General features: G+C 37.7%; 1 protein-coding gene across 4 annotated transcripts in view; it reads left to right on the forward strand.

Moving 5' to 3' along the window:
* The window catches only part of DENND5A (DENN domain containing 5A), a 128605-nt gene extending 114613 nt beyond the window's left edge, over positions 1 to 13992 (forward strand). For all 4 annotated transcript variants that reach the window (XM_054970840.1, XM_054970841.1, XM_054970842.1 and 1 more), the window contains 4 exons: positions 207 to 289; positions 1417 to 1540; positions 6176 to 6344; positions 9665 to 13992. In XM_054970840.1, coding sequence (XP_054826815.1) covers positions 207 to 289; positions 1417 to 1540; positions 6176 to 6344; positions 9665 to 9848 — 560 coding nt within the window. In that variant the 3' untranslated portion in view covers positions 9849 to 13992. The remainder of the gene's footprint in view (positions 1 to 206; positions 290 to 1416; positions 1541 to 6175; positions 6345 to 9664) is intronic.
* The last annotated feature ends 404 nt before the right edge of the window (positions 13993 to 14396 follow it).

Here is a 14396-nt window from a genome sequence, read left to right on the forward strand (position 1 = left end):
GTGCTTTAAAAAAAGAAAAGAAAAATGCCTAAATGTGAGCCAACTGTTGTAATGCAAACTTGTAGAACAGAACACAACACAGAAAGGGACAAAGCACATTTTCCCTACCCCTGATCTAGAAAGAGAATTTAATCCTGATTTTTAATATGTATGAATTGAGCAATGAGTCATCAATTTAAACTAATGTTTTTATTTTATTTGTACAGAGTTAAATACAGGCCAGATACAAGAATCTATTGGTGAAGCAGTAAATGGAATAGTCAAACATTTCCACAAGCCTGAGAAAGAGGTAAGAATTGTGATGCTTGTAAAAACAGGACATTTCCTTTTTTGATATTTCTGGTCAGGCTAGCTATTTACCACCACAGCTGTAATCAACTAGAATATGTTCAAGATAAATAGATACCGTCTCAATGTATTACATTTTATCTAGGGTTGCCAACTGAGTGGAGAGCCAGTTTGGTGTAGTGGTTAAGAGCACGGGACTCTAATCTGAAGAGCCGGGTTTGATTCCCCACTCCTCCACTTGAAGCCAGCTGAGTGACCTTGGGCTAGTCACAGTTCTCTGGAGCTTTCTCAGCCCCACCCACCTCACAGGGTGTTTGTTGTGAGGATAATAATAACATACTTTGTAAACCACTCTGAGTGGACATTAAGTTGTCCTGAAGGGCGATCTATAAACTGAATGTTGTTATTATTATCAGGGCTTTTTTTCAGGGGGAATGCCGTGGAATGGAGTTCCGGCACCTCTTGAAAATACTCGGCAATAGTGCTTGGAAATAATATTATTTCAAAGAAGCCCATATGTTTCTTCCTCATTTCCCTATTGAGAGTTCCGCCACCTCTTTTCCCAGAAAAAAACCCCTGATTATTATTATTAGGAAAAATGTCCTATCCCTGTAATGAAGCTTAATGAGATGTTATTTACCAGGCGATGTTATTCACTTGCATGCCTCAAAAAGCTTCAACTCCACATTTCCTCACATTAAGCTTCTGTTAAAGGGACAGGCCTGTTCACAACCCTAGTCTTATCTCATAGATTTTCCTAAGAGTTCTGTGGAGTGTATATGGAGTTTCAGGCAGTATATATGGTTTTCTATGTTATCATTCCGAATCAGCTCTGTAAGTTAGGCTAGTCTAAGAGTTGATGACTGGTCAGTGTCGTCCAGTTCATTTTATGGCTTTATGGGGATTTGAACCTAGTTCTTTCCAGTCCTATTGTGAAGCTTGAACCACTACACAGTATCTTCATAGTTATGTGCTGATACTAACTTGGTAGCCTAGGGCAGATGCCTAATATTGTGTGTATTCTTAGTTTTTATGAAAAACCTACCTATAATAATTGGTGGCAGTTATATTCTTAAATATGTGAACTAGACATCACAAAAAATAACATTTTTAATATTCTATTGACAGAGAGGCAGTTTGACACTTCTACTTTGTGGAGAAGGTGGGCTTGTCTCAGCTCTTGAGCAAGTGTTTCAGCATGGATTTAAATCACCCAGGCTCTTCAAAAATGTTTTTATTTGGGACTTTCTAGGTAAGTACAAGAGATCACACATCTGTTTTCTGGATTAACTGGTCATTGTTATTGCCTGTTGATAGAGGAGGAAACACACTGCAGTAGACTGCAATTTCTTGTTTACTACCAATACAGGATTTATCCTTTTCATCTTTCTTGCATTTTCCTAAAATATGGATTTTCTATTAACATGAAAACTAGCTTGAAATATTTTCAGAACAGATATTTAACAGTAGAGCAAAATGTTATCAAACTCTTAAAAAAATCTTTTTAAAAACTCTTTATTAACTCTTTTAACTCTTTTTAAACTCCTTTTTTGTTATCAAACTCTTTTTTTTTCTTATGGAGTAGTCTATACATAGCTTCGATATTGAAAGGGTTTATGGCCAAACTAGTTGTGAATGTAGCATATCCACAGTTCTGTTCTAATTGCTCAGAAATAATATGTGATAAGCCTTTCCTACAATGTAACTGCCTGGCTCCTCAGCTAATACCCTGTTCAGCGGGGTAATAACCAGCTAGTGACTGGGGATGAGGCAGGGTAAGTCCCTGCATTTTTCCAGTTAAAACTCATTCCCGCCCCTTTGCCCCAATACTGTTTAAACAAATGGATCTGCCGCTGTCGCACACATCCAATTTGACTTTTAAAGGGTATCAGTTTAATAAAATGAAATCATTTCTAAATATGCTTGTGCCTCACACAGGGGAGTAAATCAGTGGAATGAATAAATGGACATTTCTTGTACAAGCATAGCTTATGATAGTAATTGTGAAGGGGCTTGTGGACCCACAGTGCTCAGGACAGGGAAAGCCGAAGCAGGGTTTCATCTGTCTTTGAACCAGTAGGCCACCACTGGTCCTCCCAACTACATCCTCACACTGAGACTGGGGAACAAAGTCTCAGGCTTAACCAGATTCTACCTTGGTACAGCCTAAGCTGAATTTCAGCTAAATAGTTTCATGGTCACAGGAAGCCAGTTGGCCAAGGTGATGTCTTTAGACTGAAGTCATGAACCAAAGAGTCACAACACAAGTAAAGTACAATAGCTTTTATTAAGAAAGAATGTGGACATAAAGAATACAGGAAAATAAGGGAGCTTAAAACCTTCTAATCTCTAATGTATCTGATACAAAGAATCTGTAGCAGAGTAAGAAACACCCATGTAATTAAGGCACTGAAACCCAGAATCACACTGTTGCAGACCCTTGGCTCACTCAAGCTTAGGCCGACCTTCCCCTACTCTGAGGGAAAATTTTCCTCCTGAAGCATATGAAGCTATTTACTGGGCTGGGAAGCCTTTAGTATTGTGGTTGGTTGTAGCTTCAGCTTTCTTTATTGTCCCACTCTTAAGGAGCATACCAAGTTTAAGTAGAGGGAAGATCAGGGGTTTGTGTTTCCCTTAGAAATGAAACTGGCACACGAGGCTTATGGAGTTTTAAAAGGAAAGAAGGTTTATTTACAGGTTGGTTGCATAGCTAGGAATGTAGACAGGGACATAAAAGCTGAAATAAGTAGGAGGTTTTTGCACAGATTACTTCATTGGCATGAGACACAAACATTGGTATGATTTAGTTTCTTAGATTACTGACTTAGATAAGAGAGGTTGGTGTTATCAGACATGAAGTCTTTAAAGTAAAGTTCTTTCTTTGTTGGATACCCCTTCACAGGTTAGGTGCTCCAATTTATGCACATACAGAGCCTGTCTTCCCTTTTACTGAAGATCTCAGGGTACTCCACTGAGTTAAAACCTTCTTTGGATACTGGGCAGGAGTTATAGTTAGACCAAAGCTATAACCCTTTTCCTTTGGCTGAAGGGGAGACTCCTTTCTATCCACTTCTTTGGCCCACTAGAAGTTCCCAGATCTCTTGCGTCTCAGTAAAATTTAGTGCTATCTGTCCCACTTTAGTACAAGGACTAAAAGTGCTTCATAAACTTGATATTTTTACTGTAAAGGTACATTTCCCCCTTTCTTCCTCATACAGAGGAAGCTCTGGCTGACCCTCTCTGGTCAGATGCTGGGCTCCAACTCAACCTAACTCTTCAGTTAACTGTCAACCCCTCATTCTACTAGCATCAACTGTCAGCTCATCATTCTAACACCAACTGCCATTCTCTCTCAGGTTAGTCACAGAAGGAGGAAGGGATCTAGCAATCATCCCTTCCTGCTATTATTGCAAGCCTTTACCTGTCTCTTGCTGGATGTAGCATTTGGCAATCCTGACATTTTTATGTCGATTCCATCACACACACATCCAGACCTTCTCAATGGTAGAACACAGCAGCCTGGATGGCACACTGCAAGACACAGATGAATCAAGCAGTCTCCCTGTCCAGGTGAAACAAAAAACCAAAACTGTTAGCTGGGTTTCAACCTGTTTTCCTTTTTGCCGAGCAACCTGGCCAGACTAATTAGCCACAGCATATAAAAGTATTTATTATAGATGTGCACTAATGTGAATAAAAACAAGTTTAAAACATAGGGCATGAATGGCAGGCTACATATATATACAAAAACTTGCTAAAACTTCTCAAGATACAGATGATGGTACAGTGCAATGACCAACACAAATAGACCAAGGTACGGAGCAAAACTGACCAGACGTGTTTCGGCCCTTAGGCCTTCCTCAGTGGTCAATTGTAAACAATTTATGATCAAACACACCCACACATATGGAAACCAATCATGCAATGCTCCCGGTGTTTTATCTAGAGCTGTAACAAAAGAAGAAGGGGGGAGGAAATTTTTTAAATATAATATAGTCCATTCTAAAGTGCTAGAATTATTCTAGGTAAAATACTGGATCAAAATTTATCTCTAATATTGTGTGATAAACTGCAAAAATTGCAGTAGACCCAGGACTGCATTCACACAATGCTCTTCATTTATTGTTGCACTCTAAAGAAAAAATGTATCAAATTATAAAATTATTCCCTAACATGCTCTTAATTACCCCCTAGATTCTCCAAACCCAATCACAAACCCACCTGAGGCTTGGTTTCCAATGTATATGAGTGTGTTACATCAATCTGCAGTAAAGATACAATGGCACTTTAACCTAAAAAAGTTCAGCTACATGAAAAGGTATAAGGATGATACAATCTCTCCCATGTGATAAGAAGATTAGCCAGTCATAATTGAGCAATAACATAAAGGTATAGTACTCTGCAGCTGCCCCATGTCCCCACCTCATGGCTCATCCTCCCTTGAGAGTCCAGGATGAAGCCAGAAAAAACAATTGGAAGGAATATGGCTTTGGGCTTAATTGCCCAATTCCCTCTCGGGTGTTTTCCACACGGTCACTTTACAGTTTCAAAATCTGTTTTGCTTCCCATGTTCTCCAGCATTCCACATGTGCAAGGAGACATGGGAAGCAGAAACGGGTTTTGTCCGTCTTTTCTCCGTTTTTCCCCCCTGCACACATTCCACAATTTTTTTTAAGCCACTGCCCAGTCGTTGCTGGTACATGTTATGTCTGTGCAGAATCAAAAACTCTTCTGCTTCTCATGCCCCCCTCTTCCTTTCCCCCAGGAGCTGATTGGTCTGTCTGCCAGTAACCACTCCCACCCTTCTCAGCTCTCTGAACTCCTTTTCCACCATTTTTATCAGTAAAGCGAGGTAAGGGTCATAAGGCTGCTTCAGCCTTAGCTTCCTCCCTCCCCAGTATGCACACACTTATTTTTTTTTTCAAAGCTACAAAAGAGTTATAACGTTACTACTTATTTCCTCCTGGCTTTAAAAGCCAGGAAAGGGTTAAATGGTTGCTTTTCCCTCCCGGTGTCTTCTTCTAATGCCAGAGAGTAAAAAAAACCAAGCATTTTGCACAGCCCTTTGCAAAACAAAGCAGCAGCCTGGAGAGAATGAAGCAGCAGCATTTTAACCCTTTCCTGGCATGATTTTAAAAAAAATGACTGTGGAACAAGCAGGAAAAGTACATGTTTTCCCCCAGAACTCCATCACAAATTGCCTCTCCAGTGTGCACGGGACAACCCAATCAGTAAATACAGGGTTTCCCCCCCAACATTGCAACGTTACCAGACACGCAAAAAAAATTTAAAAATTGTTATCAGCTCCAGCCTCCACAAAATGCGGCTCTAAACAGACACATCTCATCTCATCAGCAGACACCAAATCACCTCGAGGTCATGCAGTGCAGAATGATGGGAATCCAACCTGTTTCAGCACTGATCGGCGTGAATGCTCAGCATTGCTGGGTTAAAGTGTGCCGTGAGGAATGGGCCTCAGTTAAGTGCTCAACTTTCTGCTAAGTGTCAAGACAGCCTGTACTTGGGTCAAGATAACAGTGCCAAGACGTCTGTGTAGAAATGAAGATATTAGTCATAGGATATAAAGCTACCCAGAAAGCATTGGAAAAACTTTGATCAAGCAGGTTCTAGCTGCTTAATACAAAATTAAGCCTAAGGCTGGCCTAATTCTTCACAGTAATTATCAGTTATTTCAGATATTGGAATGCCTTATACATTGGATCCATTTATTGGCATCATAATTTTAGTTTCATAGAAAGTAGGAGATCACATGCTTCCACTTTAGCAGCATAGCAATTAAACTGCAACCAGCGTGTATGAATTGGGGCAATTTTTAGCATTTAACTGTTGAGAGTATTGTGTTCCATGACTATATGTTTATTTTCAGAAAAAGCACAAGGATATTATGAAGCTGTAGATCAAAATGAATTAGTCCCAGAGGAAAACTGGCAGACAAGGGCCAGGAGTTTTTGTCGCTTTGTGACAGCCATCAATAACACTCCTAGAAACATTGGGAAGGATGGAAAGTTTCAGATGCTGGTATGCCTTGGAGCCAGGTATTACAGACTGATCAGATTAATTTGTAGGCATGATAGTCAGCTGACCAGCTTGCTTTCATGTTGATTAATTTTCTTCATCTTTGTTGTGATAGCCAGATTATGAATGCTTTACCAAATTACATGTTTTCAAACCTGGAGATGGGCCAGCAACTAAGATGATCAGAGAAATTGAGAATTTAGTTAAGGGGGAAAGGATGCTAAGAAAAAAAATCTATAAATATTAGAAGTTTAATACAGAAGAGGAGGATGAACTATAATAAAGAATACTATAAGCATAAACGCTAGTGGCTACAAATTGGAAATAAGAAGTTGAGGATAGAAATCAAACACATTAGGGAAAATATGTGGTTGCCTTCCTGGGAAAAGCTGGGGGTGGGGAATGGAAGAAGTTCATTTAGTTCAGAACAGAATTATATATATATATGTCTCTTATTTCCTGTTAAGAAACACCTTCCATCTGCACACTTAACACTATACATATGATCTTGATTTCTCCATCTTTTCCCTTATGGAGAGAACAGGAACTACTACAACAAGTGACATAGTTATATAGCTCATGGAGATGCTTTCAGATAAATTGCTTATCAGATGACTTGATGACTATCACAGCTTTCTCATGGGATAGTGAATTAACTTCTCTCAGTTCTAACTGGCAATTGATTCTTTTGTTTTTGTGTGTGTCTGTTGACCTCCTTTTGTGATATATGACTTGGCTCACCATTTTCCCTTTCTGCTGTTCACCTGCTTTCTGGTTCATTTTGTATGGCCTGGATCTTGTAGATTTACTGATAGGCCGGGTTGGTGGTGAATAGAAAGAAAGAAAATTTGTCTATAGAAATGTTTGGTCCTTTACAGTTCTGTAGTTAATTACATAGGGAAAATTATCTGTTTGTTTCCCCTTCTTTCTCATATGGAGATTTTGTACTTAAACTCTGATTAGTCATGATGAATTAATGCAGGTACATGGTTATCCAGACAGCTCCCATCCTACCTAAGTGGACTTCTAAACCTGAGTTAGTTTCAGGTGAAAAGCCATGTTGGTCTGCAGTCGAAGAGCAAGATTCAGATGCAAGAGCACCTTAAATACCAACTAGATTTCCAGGATATGAACTTTCAAAAGTCAAAGCTCCCTTCATCAGTTAAGAGGAAGAAAACTAAAACCGGTTAATCTGTGTGCCTGCTTTTATATGGAATTTTATATGGTATCTAGAATTAGTATCTAATTGCAATTCTCTGTGTGAGGGGAGACAAGCAAGGTATGGAAGAGTTCATGCATATATTTTTTTATTAACCACAGTTAAATGTGATATTTGAATGTAGCCATAGCTCCTCATAAGCAGAGGTTTCTCAGTCATATAACCCAAGATCTCTCATGCAAGATGCAGGTGGGCTACGCATTTGCATACATATATTATATTTTTATACTAAAATAAAGTTTTTTGGGTGGTAATTGGTAAACTGCTCATCTTCTACTGCTTTTAAAAGTGTTGCATATTGTAGAAGATTATAATACCTCTGGAATTATATTTATTTGAATTATTTATATATTACATTTACATTATTTATATACCATCTTTAGCCAGTAAAGCTAAAGCAGTTTATAAGAAAACAGACCAATTAAAAGAATACCTTATTAGACAAATTTAAAAGCCATATACCACAATGATTAAAACAGCAGTTACATGTTTTAGTTTGCAAAATAAGCTTCAGAGAATAATAATTTCATTACCTACCCCCTAAATGAAGATGTAAAAAGAGTCTGGGGCAGTGTTCCTAGTGGATGCTAGTCTTGCATCTGTTATTAAGAGATAAACTGTGCACTTAAAATAACACAGGTTTAAATGTAGGATTGGGGTTATTAGATCCTAAAGTTATATCCCAGGAAGGGAGGGGCAGGTATCTGGTGACCAGTGGAGCTAAGAATGAAATTGACTCCAGATATCAGCTCACCATTTGCCCAAGTTATCAAAGTTGCTGTGATGGCTCATTTCTAATTTCCCTCCATGGCATCTTAACTGCTATTATCCAGACTTTTGAAGTGATTGGTAAGTGATTGATTCAGTGATTGATTCAGTAACTTGATTCAGTAACTTGTCTATCTGCTAATTGTTCCCAGTTATCTATGCTTTTTAGGATTTGTGTTTAGTTATTAAAGATTTATTTTACTCATGATTTTAAGTGTAAACTAACCATGTAGAAGCCCACCCACATTTAGCCAAGTTGCTTTGTTTATGCTGACCAAACTCTGCCAATTCTGAACAGAGGAGAACAGAAGCCTTAAAAAGCTCCTGGCTTATCCTTATGCATACCCCTCCCCCCAAAAAAACTTCTATTATACAAGAGAGCTGGGATAAAAGCATAAAAGGGAGGGGGGATTCTCTTGGTGGCTGCTAACTACCAGAGTAACAACCTCAGAGAAGGGGGGTTGGGAAGGAAAAGTTTTGAAACAGCCCAGACCCCCTTGGGTCTTGGTAAACCTCAGCAGAGAGTAGCTGGGGACCAAGAGGGCAGTTGTGATAGCATCCACATACGATGAAACTGGAGCAGACCCTCTGATCTCAGCAAGTCAGAGGGCCACCCAGGGTCCAAACTATACATATTACATTAACTATATGATCATCATGGGGACTTGCAGCCATTCGTCAGCTGTGAGTTCCACTGGGAACTCAATTCAGAATCACTGTAGGTGCCAGGTTCTCATGGGGACTACAGTGAATGAAGGAAGAACTCTTGACTTCCCTCTCCACCATTTTCCCAACCTGAAATGTCAGGAGGGAATTATTTGTCACATTGAGGGGCTACATACATACTGAATGTTTGCACATGAAGTACCGTTGGGCAAATACCCCTGGGGTCATCTTGGTCAAGAAAACAACACAGGAGGAAGCAGGGCCCCCTCCACTGTAATGATAGTCCAAATTGGGCTCCTACAGCTCTTTTGAGTTGAGTTCCCATGGAGAAGAGGCTCTAAAAGGTACTGTAGACAGAGGCTTAAAATGTCAAAACCAGCATCTTAACTTGTGCCCAGCAGCACATAAGCAGTCAATGCAAATATTTAAGGGCAACCCCAAGAAAAGTGCATTGAAGGAGTTTAATGTGGTAGTTACCAAGGCTTCTATGACAGTAGCAGTATACTAGCAATGGGCACTGCTGGTGCATAAGTTGTGGTAGCAAGACCAGATCCGGGCAAATCACCAAACTGCGAAACTTGAAACTTTAGAAAGAATGTAATCCCATCCAATACAGGTTTCCCCCCTGCTTAACCAGTTTGTGGTATTGCTATTGTAACCTTTTTGTTATATAAAACTCTCTTACAGAGACCACCTCTTGCACCATTGGATTGCTTTGTTGGCAGACTGCTCTATCACAGCTCAGATGTATGAGGATACAGCACTGATAAAGGATCATACCCTAGTGAACTCCTTGATACGGGTACTGCAGACCTTACAGGAGTTCAACATCACATTGGAGGCATCCCTTGTTAAAGGAATTGACATCTGATCTGCCTCTCTGCAAGCACCATGAAAAGCAACAAGCAACAAACTTTAATTAGTATGCAAAGATTTTATCTGCTAATACATTGCATTGTGAACTCCAAAAATCCACATCACTCAATTCTTCTGGAAGGAAGCTCCAAATAGAGTGTGGAGAAATGGAAGCTGTAAACCCAATGTATAGATGGGAAAAGATTCTTATAAATCAATTTTAGAGTTTATTTGTTGATTTGCTTTTAAACACTTTCATGTGAAAGAGTTAGATAACAAGTATTGTGTAGCTTATTTTAAAGCTGCAATATTTCCTTGCCCTCGAAAATGGTGCAGTGAGGCTCTTGGCATTCTCTGAACTTGCCTTCAGATTGTATAATGCACACATTCCATTTCTGCAAAGGGTCATTCAGCAATTTTAAATCTAATGTTTATGTTTTATGTTAATATTATCATCACTGGCTTTTCCCCTGTTGAGTCACTGCTGTGCTATAAGAAGTACAAGTTTAAATATTGGTGTTTTTTTAGTCTTGACAGCAAGGCTTTTTAAAATTTTTCCTGTCAGTATTATTTTTCAGGAGATGTATAGAGGAACGAACCATTCAGAGGCTTAGAAATCAGTGGTATTTTTTCATAGGGTACGATATTGCACAGAAAAAAATTGTAGCGTGTTTTTAACTGACATATTTATTTAACTTCTAATCATGTTGTACTTTTTTGTCTTTAAAAAGAAAATAGTATACTTAGGCTGTTACATGTCCATTGTGTGTTCAATTTGGGGATCTAATTAGAGTGCAGCCACCCTAAAAGGCCCAGAGTAAGAATGTTGCTTAGAAAAATAAGTTTAATTGTGGCTCTGTCTTTTGAACCCAACTTGTTTATATGCAATAACCTTTTAACTAATAAATACTAAAGTGGTAATTCTAAAGCCCAAGTATAGTTAATGTAGTAACTGTCTAATCCCCAGTTTACTGCAATATCACATACGTGCTTAGAATGGGACACAGCAACACCTTCACAATTGTGAATCATTGCTGCATGACTGGCACAACTTTTTAACATCATAGGCACATGCTGGTGCAGATATTTGGGGTTGGGTAAGAGTGAGGTCAGTATTACTGTGACTTGCCTATGCTGCTCCTCAGCTAATGCCATGTAAAGGTTTCAGGACTTCCTTTTGGTAACATCAGAACAGACAAGAACATACATAAGATTTTTTGAAATGCTTGAGCGCTCGCTTGCTAATTCTTGTTTAATTAAAAGACTGGATTTCTTTGATGCTTATAAATGTGTACAAAACTTAAGCTTGCCCTTATAATGTTCAGAATTTGTGGACTTTTTCAATAGTAAAACCTTAATTGCAAAATCTAATGAATGCCTAGAAGCAACTGTTCTTGTTAGAATTCTCCACTGAAATCCCTAGGCAACACATACCTGAAGAAACACTAAGATGTTCTATACAGGGTTTTAAGTCTCTTAAGATGCCATCACTGTATAAACAGTATCTTGATCATTAGGATCTTTAACATAAGAAGTGATGATAAGGGAGTTTTCAGTTGTCAGGTTCTCCAACATGTAGCATTATTCTTTATTTCCTACATTTTGTGGTCATTTTTATTCAAATAACTTAAAAATATAGCACATGTATGTATTAAATTTTACTATTTTTACTTTTCTTGTGTTGATTTTTTTAATACATTAACAAATACTTGTTTGTATACCCTTTATTTCATACTTCAGTTGGGTTCTCTTGTTGAAATACGCCAAAGACTTGAAAGAATGCTGTCCACTGATGGATTAATATTTTTGCAGCTTCACATTCCCTAATCTTGAATAAAAGCCCTGTATTGGGTATCTATACAAGATAAAATATTCTGTTGATTATAGCTGACAGCTTTTTACTTCAACCAAGAAAATTATGAAAGCATACTTAACATACATTGTAGCTAGCTTACTTCAGCGTTATCTTTGAAATCCTGAATACAAAGTGACAGTTTGAATGGTGCTTCCTTTTCATCATTTTTTATTGAGGCAAATATATCAATGCTATTGTGCACTAGTTTGTTGATGCTGGTTTCAAGTATATTGTGTTTAAAATCTATTTAGGCTTTGTTCATACACTATCAAGTAACCAGGTACTGACGATAATGAACTTCTTGGGACAAATTGTTCAGGTAAAATCTTTTAAAAGCAGCTAAAATGGTAAGGTAAAACTATCAAAGAAAAATAAAACATTAAGTGAGCCTTGTCTTGTAATGTCAGCCCCGCATTTAAATGGCCAAGCCACTTTTAAAACTGAGAAGCTTTCTCAAAGCCATTTGTGGTGTGTATTGCACACATGCACACACTGGTCAGCTCTTCAAAGATAAAAAGATGGATTTGTTACTCTTGCTGTACTTATCAGAGGCATATACACTGCATGTCACTGGTGTTCATTATGTTGTATAATGCAAGTAGATCTAGCTCCAACATATACCCTCCCCTTGCAGCTGTGCCTGAATGGATTAAATATGACATATTCATGAGCTTTCCTCTTCGAGAAAAGAAAAATATAACAATCCATGAATTCATGGCAATACCAATGTAGCACCAACATTTTAAATATACTATTATAATCATACCATGTGTACTTTATTTATACTCTACTTTTTTGTTCTTTTGCAATTTAAGCAGACAAGCGTACAAGCTGATTCAGGTTTACATACATCAATATATGTGAGAATTTTCCTGCAAAACTAGGCTCAATTTAAGTTTTTAGCTTGGCAGTGGTTGCTGTAGTATGCAATATCAATGCCTAAACAAAAAAGCTATCAAAATTCCTGCAAATGTGCTGTAAAATCTTTTTTTCTAAATGGACATAGATTTAGAACAGAACCCAGTGCCTCCTGTTTTCTTAGCAGACCTGTTCATGGTTTCTCCAGAATAAAATCATATTCCATAATTAAAATGTTTCTTCCCTTTTAATAACGTTGAAGGTAGTGGAGGCCTATTCTTTTAAAATGGAGGCCAAATCTCCAAGCGTATAACATTTTAAATAATATTCAGTATCAAGAGAAATTTTGGTTTATCTGTCTTTGCCAACTTTGAGGTGTCTTTTATATTGATTGGTAACACTTGAAATAAAAAGTTAATTTTTGGCAAGATACTCATTTTAATTGCAGAAATTCTTCCTATCCAGGATAGTTTCAATTTGGACCACCTTTCAAGATCTTTTTGAATCCTCCTCCATAATACTTAATAATTATCCTTAAATAATGCTTCCTTTTGTCCTATTATATTTATATCAAGATTTCACTGGGTTCACTGCTATTTCACATCCCGACAACCCCTCAATTTTTTCTTCTTGCCTTGTTAACAATTTAGGTATTATTTTAGTTTTTTTCCTGTTGACTTTAAATCCTGAAAACTTTCCAAAACATATAAGATGGTCCATAACATATTGCAGAGTCTGTTGTGGATTCAAAATCATCAAGACAACATCATCTGCATAACATTTCAATTTAAATTCGTCATCAACTTTCAAACCTTTAATTTTAGAGTCCTGTCTCAACTTTGAAGCAAAAATTTCCATTGCTATAATAAATAATTGTGGTGACAGTGGACAGCCTTGTCTAGTGCCCTTTTCAATTTGTAATTCTTCTGTTAGTACCCCATTAATTAAAATCTTGGCCTTTTGCTTTGTGTAAATTCCTTGTATCCAGTTCTTGAACTTTGAGCCACAATTTAAATTCTGTATTACTTTTTGTAAAAAGATTTGAGATTGTCAACTGCTTTTTCAGCTTCCATTTTTGTGTGGAATATGTATATGGGAGAGTGTGGACAAATTGCTTTTGTAATGGCTCTCTCAGCAAGAATGAACTCTTGCTTGGCATAGTTGACTTGGTTTCTATTGATGTCTGGAGAGTTGAAAAAATACTTGAAAGCTATTATGTTTTCTTCTCAACGTTCTATTTCCTTTTATACTTAGAGGGTGGTTATTAACTTCCCTTAAGATACAGCATCAGTTACAAATATATATAAAAAATCGGCCATTGAAGTTTACAGCACCCGAACAGAAAGCTGTGTTTCTTTTTTAATTTCCTAACTGTAACTTGAAATTTTAAATGTTTCACAGATGTAGTTTATTTTACTGAACTGCAATAAAGTTTTCTTCTGACATGGCCAGTGGGATTAATTTAATGTGCCGTCTCTGGCAGCTGATAATTCTAACCAGGCTTTATCTTCTATTCATATATTTCATTATATCATGTATAGTACACACTGTCATATAAGATGTGAAGAATGCTGTTTATTTCTAATTACATAGAAATGGCATTTTTCAAAGGACTTCAAAATACAGCATATTAATGTTTACATTTTTAGTACATTCTTAAACTATTGCAGATTAGTGATAGAGGTTAGGTAGAATAAGGTTTGGTATATTGCCAGTGTGTACTGTAATTAACTGTCTAGAGCAATTGTCATGGGCTGGGCCAGCCCAAGCATGGTGGTTCAAGTCCCAAGCACCAACACAAAGCTCAAGGGGACTTCAAGGGTTGAAAGCCAAGTCCAAACTGTGGTCAGA

This window comes from Eublepharis macularius, chromosome 2 (assembly GCF_028583425.1).
Source record: "Eublepharis macularius isolate TG4126 chromosome 2, MPM_Emac_v1.0, whole genome shotgun sequence".
Taxonomy (NCBI): domain Eukaryota; kingdom Metazoa; phylum Chordata; class Lepidosauria; order Squamata; family Eublepharidae; genus Eublepharis; species Eublepharis macularius.